The sequence below is a fragment of the Patagioenas fasciata genome, chromosome 4 (assembly GCF_037038585.1).
Source record: "Patagioenas fasciata isolate bPatFas1 chromosome 4, bPatFas1.hap1, whole genome shotgun sequence".
NCBI lineage: Eukaryota > Metazoa > Chordata > Aves > Columbiformes > Columbidae > Patagioenas > Patagioenas fasciata.
Genome location: NC_092523.1, coordinates 10,571,509 through 10,599,506, shown reverse-complemented (window position 1 = coordinate 10,599,506; position 27,998 = coordinate 10,571,509). Strand labels below are relative to the sequence as shown.

The 27,998-nt window shown below is 45.0% G+C and overlaps 2 protein-coding genes across 19 annotated transcripts in view; one reads left to right on the top strand and one right to left on the bottom strand.

Annotated features, from left to right (window-relative positions):
- The first annotated feature begins 143 nt into the window (after positions 1-143).
- On the top strand, positions 144-25,067 carry MFSD10 (major facilitator superfamily domain containing 10). Of its 7 annotated transcripts, none has more exons than XM_065836928.2 (14): positions 192-273; positions 570-612; positions 1,569-1,752; positions 2,957-3,053; positions 7,106-7,209; positions 8,176-8,334; positions 10,083-10,271; positions 14,631-14,739; positions 15,744-15,855; positions 17,166-17,274; positions 19,278-19,368; positions 21,035-21,082; positions 22,229-22,318; positions 23,679-25,067. In XM_065836928.2, the coding sequence occupies exons 3-14, from the start codon at positions 1,582-1,584 to the stop codon at positions 23,783-23,785; spliced, it is 1,386 nt and encodes a 461-aa protein (XP_065693000.1). In that variant the 5' UTR covers positions 192-273; positions 570-612; positions 1,569-1,581; the 3' UTR covers positions 23,786-25,067. The 7 variants fall into 7 exon arrangements, with proteins under 7 accessions (XP_065693003.1, XP_065693001.1, XP_065693000.1 ...); XM_071808515.1 differs by having other exon boundaries at positions 201-273; positions 1,566-1,752; XM_065836931.2 differs by lacking the exon at positions 570-612 and having other exon boundaries at positions 144-273.
- Positions 24,900-27,998, bottom strand: part of ADD1 (adducin 1) — a 61,975-nt gene continuing 58,876 nt past the window's right edge. For 10 of the 12 annotated variants that reach the window (XM_071808501.1, XM_071808504.1, XM_071808505.1 and 7 more), the window contains one exon: positions 24,900-27,245. In XM_071808501.1, coding sequence (XP_071664602.1) covers positions 26,893-27,245 — 353 coding nt within the window. In that variant the 3' untranslated portion in view covers positions 24,900-26,892. The remainder of the gene's footprint in view (positions 27,246-27,998) is intronic. The other 2 variants (XM_071808510.1, XM_071808511.1) reach the window with 1 other exon arrangement.

The following is a 27,998-nucleotide window of genomic DNA, read 5'->3' as shown; positions in this document are numbered from 1 at the left end:
TCTGGGTTTTTGGGTCCCCTGCCCCGCCGCTCCCTCAGCCGCTCGCAGCGGCGCTTTCCCGCCGGGCCGAGCCCTTCAGGGGCCGGGAGGCCGCGCTCCCTCCTCGGCGGCGCCCGGTGCGGGGCCGCGGGAGCGGCTGCATCCCCGGCCGGAAGAGGAAGGCGGCCGGGGAGGAGCCGCCGCCGCCCGCCTGCAGCATCCCCAAGGGAGGGCGCTTGGCAGGCGGAGGGGACCCGCCCGCGCACCCTGCGGGCCCGGCCCCCCTGAGGAGCGGTAGGTGGCCCGGAGCGGGGCAGGCCCCGCCGGCGCTGCGGGAGGGAGGGACCGAGAGAGGGAGGGCGGGCAAGGCGGCCGGGGGAGCCGGGGCCGGGCCGGGCACGGTGAGGCGCGGATTCCCCAGGCAGCGGAGGGCGCCTGGCGAGGGGCGGCGGGTCTTCGTCTCTGTAAGGCCGGCTCCTCTGCCCTCTGGGCTTCGGCTGCTTTGAGAAATTGCCTTTTTTTTTTTTTTTTTTTTTTTTTAAACCTTTCTGTCTCCCCCGATTGAAACTCCTGCTCTTGGCCTGAATCAGGACTTTGTTAAGGAGTCAGAGGAGCCTCCTCAAGGCTTAGCAGGTAAAGCCGGGCCTAAGAAATTTCAGAGTGGGGGGAAGAGATAGCAAGAAAACACCAGAAGGATGAAATTCTTCCTGCTGGCAGATGACAAATCTGTTTGCATGTTAGGGCAGGGCCAGCTTTGCTGCTGATCCCTTCCTGAGAACACAGCACCAAACCCTGGCCCTGCTCTGGAGACACGGCCAGGACGTCCTGAGGGGACGCTGGGGACAGCCAGGAGAGTGTCAGGGACACGAGTGTCCCGAGAAACAACTTCCCTGAACTGAAAATCCTCCCCCTATTCAAACCTGCCTCACAGAAATCAAATGTCATGGCAGAGGTGAAGTGTTTTGTTTTTGCTGACGGGATGCCAGGACCTATAAAATGTTTGGTGGTTTCCTGCCTAGCAAAAAATATGGAGAGGTTTGAACAACAAAACCGATGGAGCACAAAGGCAGAAACATGTAGTACCTTGGGGTATTGCGTCAGGGAAATTGCAGCCACGTAGCCGAAACTGGAGCTGAATGAAAGGTCAGTGCGAGCATCAGTAGGTTCAAGCCACACACTAGCTGAAATGGCCATGAGAGAAAGGTGTAAAGGATGTTACCCTGTGGGAATAACCCTGGAATGAAGTTCAGCTTGGTCATACAGTTCAGTGCATGCATAAATCGTGAGGAAAAACAAGGTAGAATCTGCCAAAATGAACCCATCCCTCAACTATTAGTTGGATAGACCTAGGGCCAGGGAAGATTTGTCTAAAGGAATGGTTGTTTTGGTTCCAGATGCTCTTGTATCATTTGAGTAAACAAATCATACGAAATGTTTGTAGTAATGATGACTTACCACTTTAAATAAAAGGATTGTATTTGTTCTCGTAAAGTCTGTAAAAAGCAAGAATGAATCAGCAAGATAGTCTCATGAAAGTCCTGCAGAGTGCTTCCTGTTTAATGGATACAAATGTAATTTTTTAAAAGCAGAGCACCTGGGAAGATGGCCCTGCAAGAGAGAGAAGTTAGCAACGTCTCCATCAATGACAAGCAAGAACAGAACAGTAATCGTGTTATTACAATTGTCTTCCTGGCACTCTTCATTGACTTGTTGGGATTTGCTCTCATCTTGCCACTGTTTCCCTCCATCCTTGATTATTACGGCCAGACTGGGGTAAGTAACAAAGTCAGCCTGCTGAAAATTTTAGTTACGAGATCTTTAGGGAAGGATGGAAGAAAAATACCTTGTCTTGAGGAAAACCAAATAGCTGGAGGCAGAATAATAATATCCAGCACATTTAAATGGTGCATAAACTGAATTGGGTTGTGAATTTGCATGAGACTCTTACTTTTTCATTAACATGAGGGATTTGTTTGAGGGGAAATTCAGGTATTTCTTAGGGGCTTGTCGTTGTAATGACCAGCATATTTGCGACTTACACTGATGTCACTGGTGAGACAGAGTAAACAACAATCCATAACGTATCTGCATACTGAGGTTTACCTAAGAACTGAAAAAATAAGGGCTCCCACCCTACCTGAGTATTTCACACACTCATTTACTCCCACCCCCAGCAGCACGTTCACTGGGTCTCAGCTTCCATTCTCAGCAGAGAACTGGCTGCTGCTCTGGGAACACAGGGCACCAAGTTGTGTTGGTTCTCTGATGTGCAGCTGCTCACAGTTACCATTCTCAGGTGTTACTGGACAAGATGAAGATGTTCTCAAAGGAGAATTATTTTTACAGCCCGCACCTGTCTCATAGCCCCTTTCCTACCCCATTCCAACTGCAGCTGTAGATTTTGTCTTCCTCACAACCCTGTCTCTAACCCTGACCATGGGTTCTGATCTCTAGGATCTTCCCCCACTTCCAGTGTATTTCCTATAGCCAAAATCTTCACCTTCTTTTCAGGGCCCTCCTCTTCTTTTCAAGTCCTCCACCTCTTTTCAGGAGCCATTCTTTTTTGCACCACCTCTTCTTTCTGGACCTGCAAGCCCCTGATTCTCCCAGTCTAAATAATGCATGTGCAGAGGAATAGAGTATGTCTCATGTTGCTTTATTAATTGAAGGATTCAGGACATGCTGCTTTTGTTCAGTTCAAGTTTTAGCAAGTAGCATGCCTGATGGTTTAAAAAAGTTTTAATTCAGATATTCCTGCAGCCAAACACATACACCCCGTTATCTGCTGCCTGTTAGCATTCACAATTTAAGCTATTTTTAGCCTATGACAACTGATCGGTGAGGAAATTTTCCCTGGGGAGAGGAGGAGGGAAAGAATCATTCAACATTGTCTCTAGTTCACTAAGCTCTGATGCTGTCTTTGCAAATGAAACAGAGAAACTGTCTTCCTGCTATTTCCCAGCTATCTCTTTTGCAGGATGGATTCTATTTGTCGTTGCAACGTGGTGTGGATTGGTTTGCAGTGATGGTTGGGATGCCTCCAGAGCGGAAATACAACAGTGTCTTGTTTGGAGGTATGGAAGTAAAACAAGCTAACAGACCAACAAAAAAGGTGGTGTTTTCAAGTTATTTGCAGTGTTGATGTCAGGAATGATGAGGAAAATGACAAGAAATACAAAAAGCATACTTGCCTGTTGCTAGATTTAGATTTCAATAAGACAGAGAATGTCTCTTAGAGCAGGCTGTAAGTGGTGATGTTTTCATCACGCTGATAGCAATGAAAACTTGGACAGCCCCATCTTTGTCATTTGGAGACACACCGGCAGGAGGAATGGGCCAGCAGGAGCCTTATGAAATTCAGTAAGGAGAAATGCGAAGTCCTGACCCTGGGAAGGAGTCGTCCCTTGCAACGGTACAGACAGGTGGGGAGCAGCTCTGCTCTAAAGGCCCTGGGGGTCCTGGTGAGCAAGAGGCTGAGCATGAGCCAGCAAAAGCACCACCAGCACCTGGGCTGTGTGAACAGAAGCAGAGCCAGCAGATTGAGGTAAGTGATTGTCCCCCTTTACCCAGCACTTGTTAGACAGTACCCAGAGCTTTCCATCCAGTTTTGCCTCCCTCCAGCACAAGAAAGACATCCATAAACTGGACAAGTTCAGAAGAGGGCCAGGAAGAGAATCTGGAGAGCTTGGGCTTGTTCAGCCTGGAGCTGCTGGCACCCTTGTGTTGCCTATGGAGCATTTATCGAGAAGACAGTGAGCCATTTCTCTGTTGTGCATGACGGGAAGAGAGGCAACAGCCCTAAGTAGAAGCAAGAGAGGTTCAGACTTGAAATAAGGAGGAACTTTTTCACAGCAAGGGTGGCCAGTGGAACAGGTTGCCCAGAGAGGTTTTGTAGTCTCCATCCTCAGAGACTCTCAAACCCTAAGTGGTGAAACCCTGAACAATCTGGTCTGACCTCACAACTGGCCCTAGGAGTAGGTGACCTCCAGAGGTCCCTTTTTAACAGAATTGTCCTATGATCTTGCCCAATTTGTTCTACAGATTGCTACAGAAATGAAGGCCAGCTGTTCCTTATTGCCACACTGCCAGTTGCGGGTCAGCTGCCTGCTGTGCTAGACCCTGCACAGTCACAGAAATTACTGTCCCTTAACAATTGATCCACACTGGAGATCAGTCAGTAGGAAACACTGAAATTAGAAGCTTGTGAGTTCAAGTCTCACCTCCCTGCTGGGCAACTGTAGCGCAGCACTGCTTCTAAATCGCATTAGTCCCATTAAACACAGGAGAGCTGCTGACTTGTGGCATCCAGAAGCATTTGCTATCACCAGGGCACCCTGGTGGGGGTGAGCTACACCGGGAGCAGTGCAGGAAATCCAGCAGCATTTCTGTCATGTTACACATCAGAGGCTCTTTTGGATCCCTGCAATCTAGAGACTGGTGAGGAAACTGGGATTTCAGAGTCTGAAGATGTGAGAGTGTCAGGATTAATTTTAATGGGAAATGTCTAGACCATCTCCTTTTAGTGAGCTGAGGCTTCCTTCAATGTAAGCAAAAGGCTTTTAAACTAAAAACAAAACAAAACACAAGACTATTAGAATGTAAGTGTGAATGTATTATTACTATTTGAAGTAGGTTTTGGGGGCTTTACAGGTGTTAGAAAGCTTATAAACCATTTTTCTCTTTCCCACAGTGTCCTCGCAGGCATGTTGTTGTTTCTTTGCTCAGTTTCAGTCAGATTATTGGCTTTGAATGGTGGGAAGCAGCTTTCTTTAATCCCTCAGAAACTGCTTTCTGTCCCCTCCAAGGTCTGGCTGTGTGCCTCTTCCTTGTTCCTTCTCTCTGTCTCAGACTGTTGAAACAAGGGGCTGGGAGCTCACAGTCCTGTTGAACTTCTTGCCTTTCCTTTTGCCTGCAGTGTCCTGTACTCCTGGGAGTGCTGTACCCCTTGCCTTGGCTCATTTGCTTTCAAGGGGAAGGGGAAACCTCCCTGTTCCTTCCAGAGGAACACAACTGACTCTTTTGCCCTTTGAAGAAAATATAGCGTCTAACTGGGAACATGCAAATCAAATAAAATAGACCCTGTTTGTCCCAGAAAGAAAGCTGGCATCCTTTGCTGTTTTCTCTCTAGGAGAAAAGTATTGAGAGGAAAGTATTTAGAAGCAGTATTGAGTAGTGATGGGAATGTTCACTAGTTACCTGGCAGCCACAGGCAGTGAGGGTGCAGATAAGGTGGCTGAATTAACCTGGTATCTGTCACATTTGACTCCTCCTCTTCTGCTGCTTTGATGACAGCTTTTCTTAATGAGCCATCTAATTTGCTAAACCAGCAGAAAATGTTGTGGGTGGTGGTGTTGTTTGTTTGTTTGTTTTTATTTTTCCAGATTAGTTTTCTGACAGATTGAGTTGAATTAGCTCCCTGGAGAGTTGACTGAGGCTACAGAAGCAGGAAAGATGGACAAACTGCCCTAGTTGTAGTAAGCCCATCTCAGTGCACCCTGTGTGATTACACCTTACATGGCTGTAGTGGAAAGGTTCATTACACCTGTGATGTTAAGAGGTTCCTGCAGTCTTCCTGCAGCCCTCATTCTTTTGTTGCCTCCATCTTCAACAAGAGGCATAGGATTGGAAAGACACTTGCAAGAATACTTTGTTGCTTCTCCTAGTGCAGGATATATTCTACTCTCTTTCATCTTTGCTTAGACTGTGACTTCTTCAGGGCGGACACTTCCCCTGGCCTTGTCAAGGCCCTAAGGGCACCGATACTTAGTTGCAGTGACCAGCCTTTGCCCACAGCCTTCTCCCCAGTGATTCAGGAGTTGTATTTCAGCTCAGGCCTGGGCCTTGCCTGGAGCTGTATCACAAGCGTAGCCTTGGCTCCAGGGCTGTCTCTGGCCCTGTCTCTTGGATGGACCTTGGACCTACATTGCAGGTGTCTTGTCTCCTGGATGGACCTACCTCATAATCTTGTTTCCATTCCTTTTCTGCCCCTATATCCTGCTGGTCTTGACTGGATCCCTGGGTGACCTGATGTATAACCCTTGCCTTGTTTGGGACTGTCAGTGGACCCACCTGGGACACCCTGCTCTGCCCAACCCATCTGGACCGTGTGGGACTGCACCCTGGTTGGTGAGGGCACTGCCAGGGCTGTGGTCACATCCCCCATGTGGAACAGCCCAGCTCTTGTTGCTCCCTGGCTGGGAAGTGTTTGCCATGTCTAGGTCTTTTTACAGTGCTGGAAATACAAGGAGGAAAACTTGTCTGTCATTAACATAAACTGCTAATGCATCAATCAATGAGATTTTTTACACCGTTTTTTGAGCTATCACAAGCATCTGTTCTCCCCAAGGTGTTGAGTATCAATATTCTGCATCCTTCAGTGTTGATGGGAGCAGAACTTCTGGTCTCTCCTCTGCCTTTTAAAGCTTTGATAGCGGAATAATCTGAGACATATAACCCAATTTTTCCTTTGGAGAAAAACTGGGACAGCGAGACTGGTTTTTTGCCTGCTTGTTGAGAGTGTAGTGCAAATTAATAATTGTGTGAAGCTAGAAATGGCAAGAGAAAAGAGGAATTAAAGATCAGAGAAGCTGGAGGCAGTTTTCAAAAGACTCTTGGAGTCTGTTGGAATCACTCCTACCTCTTAGTGTGCCTCACTAACAGCAGTGCTTATGTCCTTCTTTCCATGATAAAAAGGAAAGAAAAGCTAATTAAGTGTGACAGAATCAGGTTCAGAAAAATAATAAAAAAAAAATCTTAAAAGAGCTGTGACTACTAAAGACTGCATTATCTGTGCCTTAAGAACAGCTGCGGAAACATTGGAGAACCAGCATTCCATTATAACCAGTGACTTTGAAATGCTTTCTCACCAGTGAAGCAACCAGTGAATCACCCAGTTTATGTTACCGTGGTCAGTCTGTGTATCTGGTCTGTCTGTGTATGCTGCCTCAGTTAAATAACAATACAAGATCGGGGTTTTGAGGGTGTTCTGTATAGTTGTTGTTTTACATTTAATTGTGTGCTTTTAAAGGACATACTGGAGTGATAGATCTGGAACAGGTTGGCTGTCTGTGTTTAAGATGAAGGCAGCAAGTCTAATCATACATGTATTTTTTTGTATTATTTTTAGGTCTGATTGGCTCAATCTTTTCCATCCTACAGTTTTTCTCCTCTCCCATCACTGGTGCTGTATCAGACTGCTTGGGCAGAAGACCTGTCATCTTGATGACAGTGGTATGTGTCTCATACTGATTTCAATTATGCCATCTCAATGCACAGTTGAAGGCACTGTAGCCTTGTGGTTAGCACAAAGGATTGGGAAATTGAACGTTCTAGATCTGTTGGTTGTTGACTGCTTCTTGCCAGGTCACTTGGCCACATTTCCAAATGTGAGTGCTGAGCTTCCCAGATCCAGAATTGTACATAGAAGGCATCAGAATACCTATCTGTTTCTGGCATTTTCCAAAATCCCTTTCCCCTGTGTATGGGAGTCTGACTTCAGATGCTTGGTTTGCAAATGTTTGACTTAATCCCTATATATATCAGTTTCTCAAGGGCTGATCACTTCATGACCTATTGCGCAAAGCCTGGGGATCGTTGGTTAGGAAGTGCTATACAACAATGTAAGATGCATTTCTTATGAACATAACATTCTCCAAAATGTTTTCTCTGTTGCTGATATGTGGTTCTAATTACAGAAGCAATGCAGAGCAAGCAGGTACATATGTGGAGAAACTTGGCAGCAAATAAAATACAAATCCTCCTATCCTGTAGGCTTGTGGAGAGTGAATTAAATAAACCACGCGTAATTATGATTGATTATGAAATTTAAAGGCTAGAACTGTGAATTCTTCTTACTTTAAAATAACAATTCTCTTAAGCTGGGAACAAGTGGAGCGGAATTTACAAAAGTGGTTTCGAACCCCAGACTGATTTAGCTCCCTCTGAACTTTATTTGCTCTTCTAATTCTGTTAGCAGTCTCACTTTTATATGAAGTTTGTATGGGTTTGCTTCTATTTCTTTTATATCACTGAACAGGACGTTGTACAATATCAGTATATTCAGACATTTCTGTTACATGGGTTTTGGAGCAACTGTTGAAAACAAACAACACAAAAATGAAAAGTTTAGCTGGGAAATACGTAGAAATTATATCAACGTTGTTCTGCTTCATAAACAACCCTTTCTTGTATCTGCAGATGGGTTTGATAACATCGTACACACTATGGGCTGCTTCTAGGACTTTTGGCGTTTTTCTTCTCTCCAGGATCGTTGGGGGAATAAGCAAAGGGAACGTCAGCCTCTGCACAGCTATAATTGCTGACTTGCACTCCCCAAAAGCACGGAGCAAGGGCATGGTGAGTTGACACACGTGGGTTATATGTTTGAGTTTGATGGGTAACTTTTAATTGTGTTCAGGTGCTCAGAATGTCTTCCTCAGGTGTGTATTCGTTGTTGAAGTGAAAACATGACTTTATAGGCTACCTCACTTCCGAAAAGATGCCAGATCATTTTGCTGATGAGCTCTCAGACTTTACTTGTCAATGACTTTTACCTACAAGTGGGATGCAGATGCCCTAGAGGTAGAAAAACTACCTTTGTAAGTGTTATAGCTGTTACTCCTGCTAATAACTATAATTCTCATTATAATAGCTGAGAAATCAAAAAGTCTCAGGGCCCAATTTTGGTAGCTGGAAGCCAGTTACTGGACAAATCATTTTTTCTGACCTTCCCAAGCTGTGGAAGCGCAGTGGCACTGCAGGGCACAGCGTGTCTCCTGGCTGCCTTGGATGCTGCTCAGGCTGCAGGATCTGAGCTCAGCGGGTGAAGGATGTGGCAGTTGGCTGACTGAGCAGCGAGTGATACGAACAGCTGCCCTGTGCTGTGCCAGAAGGCAGTGGACCAGATGGGAACACCCCGCAGGCTGAAGTTCCCCTGCGAGTTATCAGTTAAATCTTTTATCTTATAAAAACCTTGGGGGCCCAAACCTCTCCTAACAGATTGTTATAAGCCATTGTGCGGGACAGCTGGTTCTTGGGAGGTGAAAGCTTTAGATTTTGCATTGATAGCTAATTAATTTTCCAAGCAATTTATTGTAGTCCTGGTGAGCCAAAGTATATTTTTGTTTATGGAGAGGGGTAGAGCCATAAAGCACTAGTAAATAAAATGGCTTAGGGCCTGAGAGCAAGTCACTTAGTACAGTGTGGCTCACTTCCATACAGCTATGCTCTCTCCCTTTCTAAAGCAGAACAGGAACATTCATTTTGCTTTCTAGGAAGAGGATACTGCTGTTCCCAAACTGTGATGGGCCATTGCCTGGGGCAGTGCTGGCTGGGCAGGCAGAAACAACACTGGAGGTGGTGAGGTGACACCTGCGTGTGCCCTGGCCTTGTTTAGTTTAATATTATAGGCAGAGATAAACAGGCTCAGGAAAGCAGGAGGATCGAGTCCTGGGATGACACATTTGGATCCCACATATGCGAATATACATCTTTAAATGTCTCTTAAAGAAAATGAGCCAGAACCTGCACTGTTGTGTCCTTAAGCAATCTCACTAAGGCTTGATGATTCTAACCAGTGCTCCTTTAAGCTCCCGTCCAGCGTGTACGGATTCTACCTGTTTAGTACTTGCACTAAATTCAGGTTGTTCAGGGAAGCCTCTAAGCCTGTTTGCTCTATGAGACCTAAATTCCTAAATACGGAAATTGCCAAAGTGTTTTAGAAGCTGTAGACGTCATTATGAATTTCTCCCATGGTGCTGTCCTCCCTTCTCCAGTTTTCCACCACAAAAGTTTATCTGCTGGTTGAGCAGTCCCTGAGGTGAGGATCATTCTTCTTCTTCCCAACTTCTTTTCATTCATAACCATGTTGCAGTTTGTTCCTGCTGCTTTCCTGACTAGACAGGAAAGAAAATCAGTTATTTGGCAATAACAGGTTTTTTCACCCTTAACCATCATTGCTTTGTACATCCTCGGGGTGGTTACATTCTGTATCTGATTGTATTTCTTCAAGGTAAATGCCAAGAAATCCAAATTGTTTTAAAACTGAGCTACCTGAGCAAACTGGTGTCTTAAACTACACGTCTGTGTTCATTGTGTCACTGCAGGCAATGATTGGCGTTGCCTTCTCCCTTGGTTTTACCCTGGGTCCCATGATCGGAGCTTACCTAGCCATGGAGACGGAGAAAGGAGAAGTCTTCTACCTTCGGTCAGCGTTGTTAGCGCTCATGTTTGCTGTGGCTGATTTCATTTTCATCTTCTTCCTACTTCCGGAGACACTTCCCAAAGGAAAACGGGTAAATGGATTATCGATCTAGAGATCTGTGTTTCTTGCAAAATTTGAGATTTGAGAACTGCTGAAATACTGGAAACAATGAAGAAGGGGCTGAGCCCGTGTCTCAGGCATTTAGCTCATTCGTGGGACTAGGATTTAATATTATTATTCGGGCTGATGTCAAAAAGATTGTACGATGGTTCCACCTCCAAGCCCAGTGTAATACAAGAAACTCTTTGTAGTTAACATGTCTGCTTAATTGCTGGTTTTGGTGTGTTAGGATTAAATTTGTCAAAAACTGGCAGGAGTCTAGGAGGATGAGGGTGAATTTTCAACTGTGATCACAGTGACTCCCCGGGGATTAACTTCAGCTAATCATAAAGTAAATGCATCAGAGACTGGATTTTCTTTCATTTAACCAGTATTTGTTAGTTTCCTTAACTATTATCTCATGTTTGCTTGATTATTTTGAACACTCAAGTAGCAAATGACTCTTGTCTCTGAGCTGTGCTATCTCCCACAGATACAAAATATCTACATGTGCTAAAATTAATTGACTGACTGGATTTGTGAGGCCAAACATTTATTAACATTATGATTTAATATTATGTGATCAGACACTGGAAAGATACATCTGATTAAAAGTCTCTTGGAGCAGTCTCCTTTGGCAGTGTGGGAGAGGCTGAACTCAGCCAGAGGTATGCGGGTGAGGCATTCGATTTGGGGCTTTCCAGCTGGATTGGATCTTTCCTGTCATCCCTGGTTTCTAAGCAGCACTCAGCCCTTGAAGCTGCTTGTTCTCTGGGCAGCCAACCCCACGTGACACTGAGAATTGTTCAGGAAACTTCTGTCTGCAATGCCCTTGCCAGGGCAAAACTTCAGACCTTCCCTGAGTGTTTCCCCGCAGGCTGTGTCCCGTGTGAAATTGGTTGCTCACCTTCTCTTCCCAAGCACTACAGCTTTTTTTTTTTTTTCAAAGAAAAAAACATCAGCTCTTCTATGTGTTGTCTGTTCCCCTTTCCTATTTGGCTGTTTCTAAACATTCCAGATAAAATCCTGTTCTTGGTTAGAGCTTGCGCACTCTAGGGTGGTGGCAACATCTTGATGTAGAGTAGTGCTGGAGAGCAAATCCGTTTTCTGTAAACAATTCCACCTTTGCTGTAGAGGGATAAATGGCTTCAGCACCTTTTAGGACTGTATGATGACTGAATACCTCCCTCCCCCTTTTATTATCCTCTTTCTGGGGCTCTGTGCAGCAGTGGGTATTGTGTGAGGTGGATTAATAGTTGCCTCTCAGGGTCAGGTCCCAGTCATGCAAAATCCACGGGGTGCTGACTGCTGGTGAGACAGAGGTTTATCTGACACTGGAGCTTCTTGTGATGGGTATCAGTGTTAGTGCTTTTGTGCTGTTTCCTTTCAGCCTGCAGCTGGGCAGTGGCCACATACAATTTACGTGTTCCAGGGTATTTGTAATTTCACTTGTTAGGCTGCTTTGCTCTTTTCTTGGGTAATTTTTCCCACTTTCTGCGTGGGAGGAGAGCAGTGTTCCTGGTCCCTGGATGCCGGAGGAAAGGCAGGTATGTTGGCCGCCCTTCTGGAACTTGGCTGGGCTGAGCTGGAGCATGTATTCCTGGAATATAGGAGTGGATGCGTTGGAAGGACAGAGCTGTAAAAGAGGGGAAATGATAATGAGAACCGGTAGGAGGATGTGCCAGTGAGATCAGACATCTGTTTCCTTGAAATATGCTGTGTTCTCATGATATTGCTGTTTCTCTATCAGTCCTCTTTTCTCAGGAGACAAGATCAAGTATTTCATGTTCATTCATGTTGGAACTAACTTGCAGAAAGGGTAAGGTGGAGGGTGACAGGGGGAACGAGGATGCATTTTCATACAAAGAAAACAGAATTTTTACTGTTCTTCTTCCCCCTTTTTTTTTTTTTCAACTGTTCCACAAGTTTATCAGGTGAAAAGTGACCAGAGAATTATCCCTTCCACCTGTCAGAGACACTGCTCTTCTGTGGGGTGGCCAGAACAGCTCCTGCTGTGACCTGCTTGGGAGACAGGAGGAATAGAAAGGTCTCTAGTGGAATCTGTCCCTTTTAAGAGCTTTTCAGTTCAGGTTTAGCTAAGCTAGTCCTGGGCAAGGCTGCCTAGCTGGAGGGAGGGTCTTACAACTTTTTTTTTCTCTGGTATCCAGCCAGCCATGTGTAGGGCTGTGCAGCCCCATAGCAGACTTGAGGAAGAACAAGGCTTTTGCCCTGTGAATACTAAACACCGTTTGGTTCGAAGGGTGAGGCTGGAGCTCAGAAGGCCCAGGCTGCATTCCTGGTTTGGACTGATTCTGCATCCTCGAGACATATTACTTAGTCCCTCTGCATTAGAGGAAAACAGAGTAAACAAAGACACTTTGAAAAATGTCTGCCACTCGAGGTGACTTTTGGGGTGATCATGAAGTAAAACGGAGCAATTTTGGAGTAATAAATCATAAACATAGGATTTAAATACAAGTTAGACATTGCACATTTTGAATCTGTGAAGAATCTAAACTCCATGCCCCTGGTGACATTGACTGAAATTGGCAATGTATACTTTGTTATTTGAGTGTGGTGAAACATTTTTGTGGTTTTACGACAGTGTTTTAATTATTGATCAGTGGATGAAGTCACTTCTAGACCACTGCTTCCAGGGAAAAGATAGGAGAAATTAAAAGAAATTTATGTGCACACACTCATGTATATTTTAAAAAATACAATATAGATCTGTAATTTCATAAGACATGTAAGATTTTAAACATATATATATATAATGTATATCCTCCAGACCAACCTAAAACCAGCCTTGTAGTACAAAGCAGCTTGGCGCTCTGTCTGATTTGGATAATAATTCAAAACAAGTACAAACCACAGGTTTTTATTACTGGCAAACATGCTTGAAGAGAGTTGCTTGTTACCAGATTCCCTGGGCTGCAGTGCAGACACCATCATGCCAACAACTGCAGGAACGGGGGATTGCTATAAGCCAGCTTCAGGAAATCCTCTTACAGACCTTTTAAAAGCATGAGAAACTTCTTCTTGGGAGTGTCTGTTTACTCTCTGTGATACATGCAGTGAAAGGGGAAATAAAAATCTCAGTTTGTTCCGTATGGATCAGCAGCTTTATGGCTTTATACACAACAGCCTGGTACTTTGAACCGGTTGCTGTTGTGAGATCAATGGGCTCCAGAGCTCTTGCTGTCAGATCCTCAGAAGCTCTGACTATCAAAACAAGACAGGGGTCATGTTAATACCCTATTGAAGGTTGATTTGTTTACAGCTTTATTAAATCCAGCCCATATGAGTCCTCAGGTCATGCACTAAGATTAAGTTCCAGTGATAATTTGACCTTTAATCTCTGCCCTCAAGGGGGTAACAGCTCCCACCCTACCTGGGAGGAGAAGGAAGCTCATCAGATAAAGTCTGTGCTGTGCTTTGAAGCTGTGTAATACAAAGTGTGATTATTGAGGATTCTGTCTTATCTCTTCCTGTGACTGTCACGAAAAGTGGCAGTCTAAATTCTCCTACTTTAAAAGGAATCGTTTCCTTAAGAATTTAAACATTATTTCTTCTTTAATATTTTCTTTAGTTTTCTATATGTTAGAATTAAAAAAATAAACAAATTTTAGAATTAAATTCTCTATGGAGAAGCTCTTAAGCTCCTAAGCTCTTGTTAAGGAGCAGGGAGAATGCCATTAGATGCATAATTAGGTTGAGATGTACGAGGACCAGAAGCACTACAAAATAAATTTTCCTCTTTGAAATCTCCACACAATGTGGCTGGCCAGAGTCCCTATAGAAGCCTCTCTAAAATCTCTCCAAGGAATCTCTTTAAAAATTACATTTTCCTTTTCTTCCCCAGGAGGTGTCACTGGCTGGCTAAAAGAGCAACCAGTACCAAACCAGAGGGTTGTTTGATGTGTTACACACTGTTCTCAGACCTGTAGCCCCAGCTTCCCATGAGCTTGCAGGCAGATGTGCCATTATTTTCCCAGTAAATGTTCATTGGACATGAGCGATGATGCAAAAAGTGAACCAAATAAAGCCACCTTCAGGGCTATGGAGAATGAGCCTCTTCTGTTTTCTAAGAGCCCAGGGAAGAACCTGTTTTCTGTCTTCAGCGACTGCTGCTCTCAGTGCTTCACCTTCTTGGCACAGTGCTAAAGCCAGTTTTGTGATCAGAAAGTCTGGACTGTATTTAGGAGTCACTCCAGCCCCAATGCCAGATGCCTTGTTTCATCTCAGACAGTCTGTGTAGCTGTAGAAGCACATTTGGCTGTTACTGTCAGTTCCTTGCAGTAGTTATTACACCAGGTTTTTAAACAAGCCTCTTTCTTCCTCTGATCAGGTCTCTTCCATGACATCTGGATTTCAGGCAGCAGTTGACTTGCTCAGTCCTTTGGCTTTATTTCAGTTCTCTGCAGTCACCCGAGGAAAAGAATCCCCTTCGGAGGACAGTAAGTGTCAGCTGGCTTTTTATATTAATATTTTGTGCCTTTGTGTATGTGGCGGTGGTTTCTAAGTGAATATTTTACTCAAACCACTTTGGGAGCAGCACTCTGTTCGCTCATTTAAAACCTACCACGCTAACTTATGAACAGGGAACTGCAGCTGACGCTGGTCCTGTTATTCCCAAAAGAGATGAGTGTGTTGAAGATTTTTGACTTGCTACTTGCTTTTTCTTCAGGCACAGCTTGCAGCTGGGGTTAGGCTACAGTAAGTGAAGTTATTTGAAAAGATAGATCAAGGCATCAATAAGGGAGATGTGAGTTTGCTTGTTCAAGCTGCAAACTGGGAAACTTCAGACTGGAATTTGATTTTTCAGCTCAGGACATGGAGATGTAGGTTTTGAGCTGACCATTTCTCTATATGAAATTATTTAAGCCACAGAAAATAAATCAGTGTTTGTCATGTACAACAACTTATCATTCTGCCCTCGCTGCTGTATCGGGAGTGGAGTAATATTTGCCATTTTGGAGAAAACCTGTTAAACTCTGCATTAGCAGAAAAATAAGTGAGGTAATCTGTCACAGACCATTTGTAGCTTAGAAAAAGGGATACTGTGCTTAACCAATATAATCCTGACAGCAGCATCAAGGTATTGGGTGGAACACAGGTATTGATTAAAAGAAATTAATTAGATAAATAAATCAGTCCCTAAATAGGTTTGGGCTTTGAGTGTGAGGCAGAGGGGCTGGATTGGGTGAAGGAGATCGGGGTGACCCAGATTGAGATGAGTCTTCTGGGCTCTCCTCCCCTCATAAGAAGGGAGGTAGTGGGCAGAAGTCATTTTGTGCCTTGTCTTGTATGGATATTTAAAGTGAACATCTGGGATGAGAACTTTTCCCTGTACAGTTGATAAATGTTGCTCTACTCTTGCTATATTCTCAAGCTATGCTTGAAAAACACCACTGTGTTTCTCTTTTTTTTTTAATTGATATTTGTTTGTTTGTTTGTTTAGATCTTCAGAATCTCAAAACTTTGGGCCTGGCGTATTTCCTGTACCTCTTCCTGTTTTCTGGCTTGGAGTATACACTGAGTTTTCTCACCCACCAGAGATTCCAGTTCACCAGGTATAGCACACTTAGAAGATAAATGTCGTATATTTTGTCTAGGATATTTTCAGAAATCTTGGCTTGTGAGTCTTCATTTATTTTCAAGAGAGGCTTCATGAGGTTAGTAAAAGCACTCAGAAAGGAAGCACTGTGTTAAGAGACACGTGAGTTTTGTGGGAAGAATTTATGAAAATGAGGCACACTGTTTATCATGAAAGGAAATACTCTGTCTACAGCTTCTAATAACTAGAGAAAATCAATACACAAGATTAAATCAAAGCTCCTGAAATATGTATTGCTGGGCTAGTTGTATTGATTATCATAAAACCTTTTCTTGCTCAGAAGTATTCTTCAGTATCAGGACAAATCTTGGAGCTCAAAAAAGGCAAAGGATGGAGGGAAAGCTGTGTGATTAGATTTGCTCATCAGAGCTCTGCATTGCACACAGCGTGCAGTCATTACATCATAGACTTTGATTTCCTTTAGTCAAACTCTAGAGAAGAAAGAGAACAGAAACCATTAACAGCAGCTCAGCTTGAAATACTTTCCCTGCCAGCTCATAGGAAGATTTCCAGGCAGGAACATGATCTTGCAACTCAATTCCGTATGTGTGTCCTTCCCTTTGAGTAATTCTCAGGGGTTTGTCTCGTCTTTCTCTCTTACATTACAGTTTGTGGCTTAACTAACGTGTGCATCACGAGAAGGTTTTCTAGTGTATTAAGCTTGTGTGTCTGCACATCCTTTCAGGATGGCCATGTAGTGAGACACACAACTTTATGCTGACAGCACAGGCTGTGTGACAAACAAGCTTGTTATGGAGGTGAGAACTTCTAGTTGAGAATATCCCCATAGTTTGGTAGATAAGAGAGGTGAAAGGGAAATGTGAAGAAATATGTAGGGGTGGAGGGAGCTATTGCTTCCCGGTGCAGTGCGTGATCACCACCACGCCAGCGCCCTGTTGTGCCTCAGTGACATTAACCAAACTCTGCATGACTGGTGGCAGTGGCTGAGAAAGCAAAACACCTGTTCCTTGGAAACCAGCACAGGGTAATTAATGAGTTGGAACAACTGGACTACGTCAGAGCAGTCTAGAAATGATTGCAGCATTGGCCAGCAGCTGTCCCATCTCTACCTGAGACCTCAGAGGTTTATCTTGGTGCTGTCTCCCTGCCGTGGAAACTCGTGTCAGTGTATTAAGAACTTTGCGCTGCTCGTGCGAGCACCAGACAGGATTTTCTCTCTCTTGTTCAGGAAAGGATCTGCACTGTGGATCCCAGGGTGGAATGCTCTGTGCGTGACTCCATACTCTGTTTTTGCCTCCCTTCCAGCATGCAGCAGGGCAAGATGTTTTTCTTTATTGGAATAACAATGGCTGTGATCCAGGGAGGCTATGCTCGCCGAATCAAGCCAGGAAATGAAATCAGAGCTGTAAAAAGGGTAAAAAATAACCAACCATATTTCTTTTTCTTTTCCCCCACAAATCTGATATGCTAATTTTCAGTCTACAGTGCAATGAAGGGTAGTTGGAGGCTAGAAACATACTTGACAAATCAAAAGGAATTTCTGGCTCATAAATCCAGCCAAATTACTTCTGAAGACCCTGGTTGTTGGGCACTTATCAGTCTAAACTTTGGAATATTAGAGCTCTCTCCTACCATACCAGCTATGATATTACTGAAATTCCCAGTTCTTCATCTCTAACTTCAGTAGGGAACAAGAACAGAGTGTCAATCTGTGCAAGCTTTGTTTCAGTGATTTCTCTTGCAGTGCAGACGTTGAAACTGCTAAAGCTGCTTCAGAGCTGATCTCTGACTCTCCTTCTGCCAAATTGTTTTCAGGGACATCACCAGTCTGCCCATCTCTGTGCCTGACAGGCTTTCCCTAGAGTGTATTTCACTGGTGGGCAGAGGGAAATAGATTCTTCCTCTGATCTTCGGTTTGTGATCGTCAGTATCACATGTCACAATGGCGTGCACCGATGGTTTTACTTGTGGAAATGTGCATTTCTGTGGTTTGCTTCCCTCTTTCATCACAGAGGTGAGATGTACTGGGATGACAGGGAACAGTTCTCTGCAGCTTATACAGCTGTGGAACAAGCAGATATGTCTTGACATTTACACTTGTGCGAGGAACTAAACAAGGCTGGTTTCAAGTGTTTCTGAACCCCTGTTGGTAATAGGACTGTCAAAGCCTCCATCAATTTATTGTGCATTATTTTGAGGCCAGTGTGATTTCAGCGGCGTCAGGGTAAAGAAAACTACCAAACTACACTGCATCCCAGTGAGCTGACCAAGCTTCTCTTGAATTATTTCCACTGGTGGAACCATCTCCACCCTGCACGTGACTGGCACGTGGCGAGCACACTCGTGTTGCACAGGGGAAGCATTTCCCAGGGATGGGAACTCCTGCTGCTGCGTTAGTGCCGCTTTATCCCCCGCATCACCCTGCTCTGTGTGCCCTGCCCGCCTGCTGCGTTTGCTGTCCCTGCACCGCAGCTCATGCGCAGTGTGGCTTGTCCCTCTGACTTCTGTACCCCTTCCTGCACTCACCCAGTTTAGCTGTCTGGGCTCATAACCACCCGTGTGTGCTGCACGGAAACCCGCTGGCCCTGGAGACCCCTTCTGGGCATGTACGTACCTGGAGTGGCTTTTGTGGCACGAGTTCCCCCTTTTCCTGAACTGGCAATTTGTGAATCTGGAACATATGGCAAATGTGGCCTCTCTTAGCACAGTGATTACAGCAGCTCATTTATAACCGAATCTTCAAAATGAGACGTTTGGTGGGAGTGAATACCCCCTTTTGTGAAACACACAGCAGATCTCAACTGCTCTGTCACTTCATGTGAGGGAGAGACCACAGGGAACCACATCCAAGCTCTTGGAGGAGATGAGGAATGTTTATTATTTTGGGGGTTGAATTTCACGTGCCATTCCCCCTCCCATGTTATTTCTTGGCTGTAGAAGCGTGGACTTGGAAAGCTCAAGAGGGTTGGATGTAGCCCTTAAAATCAATCAGTACTGCTGAGAACAAGCAGAGGAGCTGCAGTTCTGTTGCACACAAGCTTTTTGATTTCTTGTGCCAGCTCAGGAGACAAAGAGTTCAAGCCAGATTTCTGTTTGGTTCAACACAGAACAAGATTGTGTGAGAGAACTCTGCAAAAACGAGTTCATCCTCAGTTGTGGGAAATGGGTGGTGGGATAACTACAGCCTGTGTTACTGGTGACTCCAGCCTGCGCGTGCTCTTAACTTAGGTGAGTGAGAGAGAAAGGTGAATTGCGCTGGTCTGTGGCCACCCAGGTGAATTTGAAGGCTCTGCTTGGGAAGAGGGGGCTTTCTGCTTCTCACTTACATGTAGTTCCAGCAGCAGAAGAGAACTAACCTAGAGTTAGGCTTTAACAAGCAGGGCTTAAATGTAACCGTGTGACTCATTGATTTTGCAGGCTATTATGTTGCTGATTCCAGCTTTCTTGTTAATCGGATGGGCTGCAGATGTGACGGTGCTGAGTGCTGGACTCTTGCTGTATTCCTTCGGTGAGCTCTGCAAAATGCACTGAAAGCTTAGCACAGATAATTTTTCTCCATCTATTATTCACCCCATTGCACTTCTAATTTTAAACTCTAAATAAGAAAAAGTTAATATTTCTGTTTATAAAATATGGAAGAAATAGTGTCTCTTTGTTTTTTGATGCTGTTTGTATCACAGGAGATTGTCATGGTGAAATTCGGAAGCATCCCCAGTTCTCCTGTTGTCCTGTTTACTGGGGAGCTCTCAGGGGGGGTGTTTTTACCCCCTCTGATCAGACCTAGAAGCAAAATATTAATATTCAGTAAAGAGCTCAGTTCAGGAAAAGAAGGGAGACAGTGTGTCTTTGTGTTTCTGTGATGGCTGCATTATTTCTTAGGAAGCAGCCGGAAGAGCCCTGTGAGGGGGAATCTGTTGCATGGGGCCGTGCTGGCCGGATGCTGCTCCGGGCTCTCCCAGGACAAGGCCTCGGCTCAGGGTGGGAGCAAAACTTCCCGGATGGTTTCTGAATAGTGCAGCTGGTTTTCAAATATGTTTAAGAAGTGTTTACATAAATAATATTCCACCAATTTAAGCTGTCACTCAGGGAAACGGTTATGAATGAAGCTGGACTCATGTACTGAAATGCCCATCTGAAAAGAGATTTTGGATATTCCAAATGCTGCTAAATATTGTTCAGAAGCTTCAAATATGACTAATTCAGAAGTAGGAGACTTTTCTTTTGCATGATACAGCTTCATTTAAGAGTAAACTGTAAACCATAAGCAAGCTACTAAATAGATGCATTTTATCTTGGGTCAGCAGTTTGACAGGTTTCAAAATCTACATCTTCTCTACAGAGACTGGGTGACCGGGGGAGAGGAGGAGTTTGTTTTTTGTGACTGTGCTTCTGAGTTTGGAGCCTCGTAGTCCTGCCCCATACCTGGGCAGAAAGCCCCCTCTCCCCCCAGGGAAGGCCAGGAGAGCCTCTGCAGGGGCCTCTGTTCTCCATCTCGTCCTCCCTCTGCCCCAGGAGTTAAAGCAAAATGTCTGTCGTTCCTGCTGTGCAGTTGTCCTTCCCAGAAAAGTTTCTGCTTTGAATGCTTTAAGCACCTCCTTCTTGGCAGAAAAGGCCCCTGTTTCAGTAAGAGTGCAGTGACTGTTGAACAGCTCTTGGCTTTTGTGCCCCAAAATTTTGTAACCTCTTCTTGTTGGTCTTGACTGTCTTATTTCCCAAGACAGAACGCAGCTGCCTCTTGCATCAGTGAGTAGGGTAAAGCCATATGCACAGGGACAGTGTGATTCTGGGTGCAGCCACCTCACTGTCCCTGTGAAATACGAGCGATTCTCTTTCCCTGCTCCACCTGACAAGACCACAGCGATCTGGAGAAAGCCCAGTGAGCGGAGCTGACCCATCTGCCCCTTTCCCATGGGGCTGCAGAGGGAGAGACACTGATGTAAAACATCTGCTCGGAGCACTTGTGGCTCTGGGTGCAGGTTGGCTTTGAGGGGGTGTTTTCATGATTGAACTGGATTCAACCTGATGACTCACTGTTGGTGCAGTGCCCCAGCGCTCAGCATATTTCTCTGCAGTAGTAAGGAGTTTGGGCCACATGTTTTTCACTATTGCTCTTGTAACTGTTTTGAGCTCCCTGCTGTTCATTAACAGTGTGTCTCTTTTGTGGATTTTTCCAGCTGCGGCCATTGTAATCCCGTGTTTGTCAGCAGTGGTGTCAGGCTACGGTGAGTGTCTTTCCTGCTTTGAGGGGCAGCCCTTGGCCACAGAACTGACCTTTGTGTAGACCTGGCTCAAATACAGAACTGACCTCAAGTTTAGTGATGCATCAACAGCAATGCTCATGATGCAGGTCCACCTCAGAGCTGAATGCTGGAGCGGTGCCTCCGGTGCTGCGTGGGTTTATATGAGGTGCTTTCTCCCCGAGTGCATTAACAAGGACAGCAGAAATACGAAGTGTTGCAGTGAAGTGCTGCTCGACATTGTATGTAATCCTGAAGCAGGAACCACTGAGCAGGAGTGAGGCTCAAGCCTAGAAAAGAGCCTTCCCAGGCACTTGTGCACTGCCCCTCTTCAGCACAGCCAGCGAGCCAGGATTGTCGGTGCCCGATGATCACTCCGCCTTTGCTGCGGGGAGCAAACCAGCTCCATCGTGCTGGAGGTGCTGCAGCCTTCAGCACCTTCCCTGCTCTGAACGTCCTTTGCAGCAGGGAGGCTGATTAGAGGAACCTTATTTCTGGCTACGATTAAAAGGGTGGGTAACAGTGTGCAAAGAATTAATATTGTGGGCAAAGGCCACAAACAGAGTGGCTTTGTGTTCTCCGATTCCTTAGAAAAGACTTTCTAAGGAACCTTCTAAAACCTTCTGGGTTTGTGGCACAGGTTGCCACATAACTTGTGAAGCAGATGCATCTGTGTTGCCATTTGTGGATGACACAGTTCTGCCCCTGGCTTTGGTTCAGTTGGGTCCCTGCACTACAGTGCTTAATAAGCAAAGCCTTTTTTGTCTCAGTAATGTCACTTTTATGTTGCTCTTATTTAACTTCCATCCATGCTTCTGTGTTTATTACACACCTGTTGCCTTCTCAGCAAATCTTATGCACAGTGTGCAAAGCTTTCTGTTGTTGGTTTTGTTTAGAGGGAGGAGGGTGCACTAGATGCTGGCTGTGGACAAACACACTTGACAAGCAGTGAAGCACTCATGTTTATCTTGGTGGAGGGGAAATAAATACAGTTTGGGCAGCGACTGTAAAATGGAAGAAGGGGGAGGTGTATGTGGGGAAATAAATACCTCCAAAAGAACAACGCCGCCTGAGGGACCACAGTGCCCTGCCCAGGCAAACACCCCGCACTGATCCCAGCTCTCTGCACAGGCTCTGCCAGCCAGAAGGGACGAGTGATGGGGATCCTGCGCAGCCTGGGCGCCCTCGCCAGAGCCCTGGGACCCGTCCTGTCAGCTACTGGTGAGTGCGGCCTCCTGCTCCCTCCCGCCTCTGCAACACACAGCGGCACTCTGGCCCCCACAGCCTGGGGGTGCTGACAGAAAAGGGGAAGCGCAGCACGTTTCAGGGCCATAAAGTTGCCTGCAGAAGTAGGGACTCCTGAGAGCTGCACCAGGGGTGGGACATGGTCCTTGTTAACAAACACCAATGAAAGCCTCACAGAGGAGTTTAAAAAGTCCATACGAGCAGAGATAGACTAGACAGCAGGGACTGCCTGGCTCCCTAAACATTCCAGCAACAGCATCAAACTAGTTCAAGCCCTGTGAGCATCACAGAGGGCCTGGCCCCAACGTGCAGAGGGAGGTGGAGGCTAAGGAGCCTTTGCTGGGCTGATTTTTAGCCATTTTAGCAAGTAAATGCCCCTGCTGAGAGGTCGCTCAGGCACTGGGTAAGCAGAAGTCAGTGAAATCAAAGGCTCCTGTGCTTTGGTAACTATTTCTCCACCTCTTATGAAGCTACATCCCAAGAAAATACAAATTAAGTAGAGACAGTCCATGTACAATAAAGAACATTTCAGCATTAAAATCTACAAACTAGATTAAAAGAGCCCGCACTCAGGGAGGGTGCAGCGCCTACTGGTCCTGGTTAAGGCCAAACCTAGGCTGTGCCTAAGGAGCCCCCTGTACAGGCTCCATTCCCATAGGCCAGTATAGGGTAAAGGAACAGAATCGGGGGAAGCAGCCACACAGCAAGTCAGAGCTTGAACTTGGACCTAATGTTAAGCTTAACATTAACAGTTGCCTGACTGCATCCGCACGCCAAGCAACCAGCTCACTCTGGCTCACCAAACCAGTGCCTCATACAGCAGCCTCTGAAAGGACAGGCCAGACTTTGGGCTTTACAGGAAAACCAAACCAGCAGAACAGCTCCTGAGTGCAGCACAAGTCCTGCCCTCACCCTCCCACCTCAGCACCAGATTCACAAGTGTTTCACAGCAGGAGACTGATACCAATAGTGAGGAAGCTTCCAGAGCAGCACAGACAGCACCAGGAGCAGCCACGGAGGACGCATAGGGCAAAGAGTTAAACAGCTCTTTGTAAAGCTGAGTGAACAGGAACTTCCCTATTGCTAGACTGGCAAGAATGGGAATAGCCCATTTAAAATTTCCACTTTTAACATGCCGTTTCCTTGGGTGAGAACCAGCACTGATTAGCCACCTCCTCTGTGTACCCTGTGCCTGCACAGATGTGCAGGGAACGATTCAGTAACTCTGTGGTCTCCAGTTGTCTCATTAAGCTGCCGAGAGCAGTTGCTCTGAAGGCTGGTTTACACAGACATGAGGACATGCACGCTAACCAGCTCACTCTTGTTTCCTTTGCAGTTTACTGGCTGGCAGGGGCAGAGCTTTGCTTCACTGTCTGTGCAGCTTTCTTCCTCATCCCCTTCGTTTTACTTGGTTCTGTAAAACAGCAGACAAAGAAGGAGTAGGAGCTAGGTAACCACAGAACTAACACCAGCTTCTAAGGACCTCTGCAAGACCTGACGGCTGGCACCCAACACTGCTCAGCAAATGGGAAGAGGAGGATTTTCATCGTCTGGAAGAGGATACATGATGACCATTTGCAACAACAACAGACTTTGGGTTTCTCATGGCCCTCCACAAGCAGTTATGATGTGTAAGACTGTCTCCCAGCCAGCATGACTTGTTTAGCAAATAGTAAATGATAAAAAAAACCCAACCACACAAAAAGACAAAAAACCAAAAATTAACCACAACCAAGCAAAAAAACCAAAACACAACGAACACACAACCAACCAAAAAAACCCCACACAACCAAAACACAACCAAAACAGTTGTGTAAAGCATTAAGATCCTCAGAGAAGCAAAGATGGGTGTGACAGGACTCCAGCACAGCACATCCCCACTGACCATCCGAGCTGCTGAACAGAGGACACGCAGCGCATTTCTCTGCTCCCAATTCACACACAGCAGCCCAAAGCCCCCATGCAGCCCCCAGCAGGACCAGGCTGCCTAGCGGTGCCACACACACGTGGTTCTAACAGGGAATTTCTGCACAATTGTCACAAGATCTCCACAAACACTCAGCAGCCCTGGGAACAGCTGTACTCACTGCCTTAAAACATGACCAAAAGCGAGAAGCATCCTACAGGTTTCCTGAGCCCCACTGGCACTCTGGCACAGGTGGACTGTTTTTAATACACAAATTTTGAGAGATAATATTTCTAATACTGTGTGATGTTTCTCCATGACCAAGCACTGTTCTTTTTGCATTACAAATAAACTGTTACATTGTACACTCCTCGAGTCAGTTACTCGCAGCCCAGCTGTTCTGCCCATCTAAAGCAAACAGGGCTGCACAGAACTGCACCGCGGGGCTGTGTGGGGACAGGACCCTGCACCTGCCGCTCAGCTGGGACCCTCGGGAAGCCCTACAGGCACCAATTCCAGTATTTTCTGAGAATACATTACAACAATCATTAATGAACACATTAATCATTAAAAGAAAGCAGAGCCAATTAAATTCAACAGGCTACAGCTGTAGAATAAAACAGTGCAAGGTTTGAAAGAACAGGAAAATACTTTCTTCTTTTTTTAAAGAGTTTTATTTGTGAGTAGAACTTAATGATACCAAGAAAGAAAGAAAAATACAGGACTTTTTTCTGCCCCAAAGTGTGTAACCATACCATACATGACTACATTTCATATTGTAATACAAAGAATTAAAAGAACAAACTACAAAATTAGAAATTAAGAGTCATTGCATATGTGGTCAAGATAAATGGAGGGACTCCATTAAAGAACTGAAACATAGAGCAATTAGTCATTTCATTACGACCCTGCAATAAAACACAATTTAGCAAAATAAGTACTGTATACGCTGCCTAGTGCGCAGAGGACATACAAGGTAAAGTACAAGCTGAAAGCCACTCGTGCCATGCAGCCGCGTCCTGCTGCCCCTCGGCTGCCAGTCACACCTCCAAACCTCCTCCCGGCTGGACCCTTAAGCTCTGCTCTTCCCGCCCGGCCTAACGTAGGCTCTGCTCATCCACTGCTGCCTCCAGCCGCACAACTCACCTCTCCTCGGTGCTTTCTGCTGCATGACTTGTAAGGCATTATTAGTTTTCTGCTATTTTACCAATTGCAATGCTTAATATTGCCCTAAAAGGTTACATCCACGTTCTGTTTTGTTACGGACACTCACTGTGAGCCAGTGTTTCCCTCTCCCGCACGGGGGTGTCACTGTTCCCTGCTGTGAACACCAGAAACGGTTACCCAGCTCCCCGCTCTCGGCTTAGCTGATCACGTACGGTTTCTGGAGAATTCCTGCAAGCTTTACCTAGCTGATCTTAAACTACAATTAGTGATATAGACAGAAGCATGGCAATACCTGGAAAATAGTGAATTCAGTGGTGAGAGTGATTTTCCTTACCATGCTACATATTAAACAAACATTTATAGCAAACTGTGAAAATACACCTTTAAGGTTACTTGGAATTTCCGTACTTTACTGCTGGCAACAACAACAAAATATATTATATGCCAGTCTTTGTAAGTGAAAATAACATTAAAAAAAGGTTAAGTATTCAGTGTAATGCATTTACATTTTTATCATGGGAAGGAACAAACACAAAAGGCTGCAAATAGGGTTTATATGCAGCAAGTTTGCACATGCACCCGAGGGATTTTTAAGAGGGTGAATAAACCCTGTGCTAAGGCCCAAACCACAACTGCTTCCCACCACCAGCTGAAAAAACTTCTGAAATACTTGTAGCACAGTTACTTTTTCAGCTTTTCTAACAGCCAAATGACCATATGACTGGTTCTTAGGGAGGCAAGATGGAAAGACAAATTTCCCTTGAACTGTGTTCACAAAAAAAAGGAAGATTGGGCCCTTTCAACACACAACATGAGCAGAACACACCACAGTTATTTCAGTCCTAGACATCAAAGATGATTCCAAGTGCCAGTTGTAAAATAAAACAAAGTGAAAAACACCTTCATTTTGTTACAATAGTCAGAGGGGAGAAAAAGGAAGGGCTGGAGAGCCTCCGAGCTTGCCTAAAACATCACCTGGAAACACAAGCTGGCAGAAGTTTACATGTCAGTTCAAGAACACATCCCCCTTGAAAACACCACTGCAAAAGCATCCTCTCTGAAAGGCAATATTTAAGAAGGAATTTCCTTGTGTCTTGGAACAGAATATTGGAAAAGAACACTTCTTTCTGGTAAGCAATGTGTGTTTCATTTTTAATTGTGAATTTCTTTTTCTTCTTTTATAAGCAGTGCAGGCTTTAAGTTAAAAATAGTGATTCTGTGCCTTCCACAGGGAAGTCATCTACATCTGATTACAAATTAGGGATCAGATCCATGGTAGCTGCTGAAAACACAGGATTAGCACCTTTTTGGACATTAGTTTCTGGTTCTAACCTTAATAAGCCGTAACTTGAGGGGCTGGTTGGATTACTTGTTGCATTCATTTACATAATAAGACAAAACACTCAGTACAATCTGGTACATTCTAGTGGTTAATGGATTTTAAAATATGACAGTGTTTCTGCAGTGTGTTCGGCCTTTAGGAGTCACTCTTCTTTTTGCTCTTCTTCAGGAAGGAAGGAGTGCGGAACTTCTTTTTCTTTTTGGATGGGGACTTCCCTGGAGATTCATCACTACCTGCATCGGCAGCCGGCCCCTCCTCGGCTGTGGGTGTCACCGCTTCCTCGGCGGGTTGAGGTTGGGGTTCCTTGTTTTCCACTGCAGGTAATTCCGTTTGGCTTTTGGGCACATCTTCATCGCATCTCCCTTCCTCCTTTCCTAAGGGAGGGAAGCCGAGTGCTTCTGAAGGCTCATCAGGGGTGAGATCTGGGAGGGTTTGCTTGAAAGTTGCAGCATCACTGTCATCTTTGTACGTCTGGTCCTGCTGTCTCTCTAGCGGATGGACAAACAACGACAGAGTTTACGTGAGTGCCTCCAGAACAGAGAAAGTCGAGCAAGTTGATGGTGAGCGCTCTCTATAAAAAAAGCTGATATATTTACTTTGCATAAAAGCCTTTGTAATAGGTCACCTATCCTTTAGCTTTGGGCACAGAGACAGAAATAAGATATTCACAAGTTTTGTTTGTTTTTAAGCTTCTTACCACAGAAGAGATAAAGCTGAATTCCATCATGTGGGTGTAAACCAGCATGAAAGTAACTGCTCAGACTTCTCTCATGCTTTCTGTACGGCATTTGCAAGTGACAAGAGATTTGAGTCCATAAGCAGGAATTAAACCTACAGTTTTCACTGGCATTCAAGAGAGTGTAATGAAACTCCATATCTTGAGTATTTTTCTTTCAGAGGGATAAACCCAATTGCTGGTTTGCAGTGATCTGATACATGCAGATCCGTAAGTTTCTAAACAGTTGGCTTGCCAATTTTTATCACAATGCTTGGATTTTTGTAATATTCTTCCATTAGATCTAACAGATGTTGCTTCAGAATACCATTTCCTATCACAAAGGCTTCACTTCTTTTGCAAGATATGAGTATATATTATGGATTCCTATAAGTAAAATCCACATAGTTTATCAAATTAAATGAGCCTGGCAGGTTATGCAATACAGCTTTGATTTTTTAATGTTATATGACGTCTAACAACAAAACTCACCTGTGTATAAAGGAGGATCAAAAAATCTCGTGAT

Bases quoted from the DNA above. Each gene is read 5' to 3' on its own strand.
- MFSD10 (XM_065836931.2), top strand. From the start codon at position 1,582: ATGGCCCTGCAAGAGAGAGAAGTTAGCAACGTCTCCATCAATGACAAG. The intron at 3,054-7,105 runs GTATGGAAGTAA...TATTATTTTTAG, and splicing joins CAACAGTGTCTTGTTTGGAG to GTCTGATTGGCTCAATCTTT. The intron at 19,369-21,034 runs GTGAGCTCTGCA...GGATTTTTCCAG, and splicing joins ACTCTTGCTGTATTCCTTCG to CTGCGGCCATTGTAATCCCG.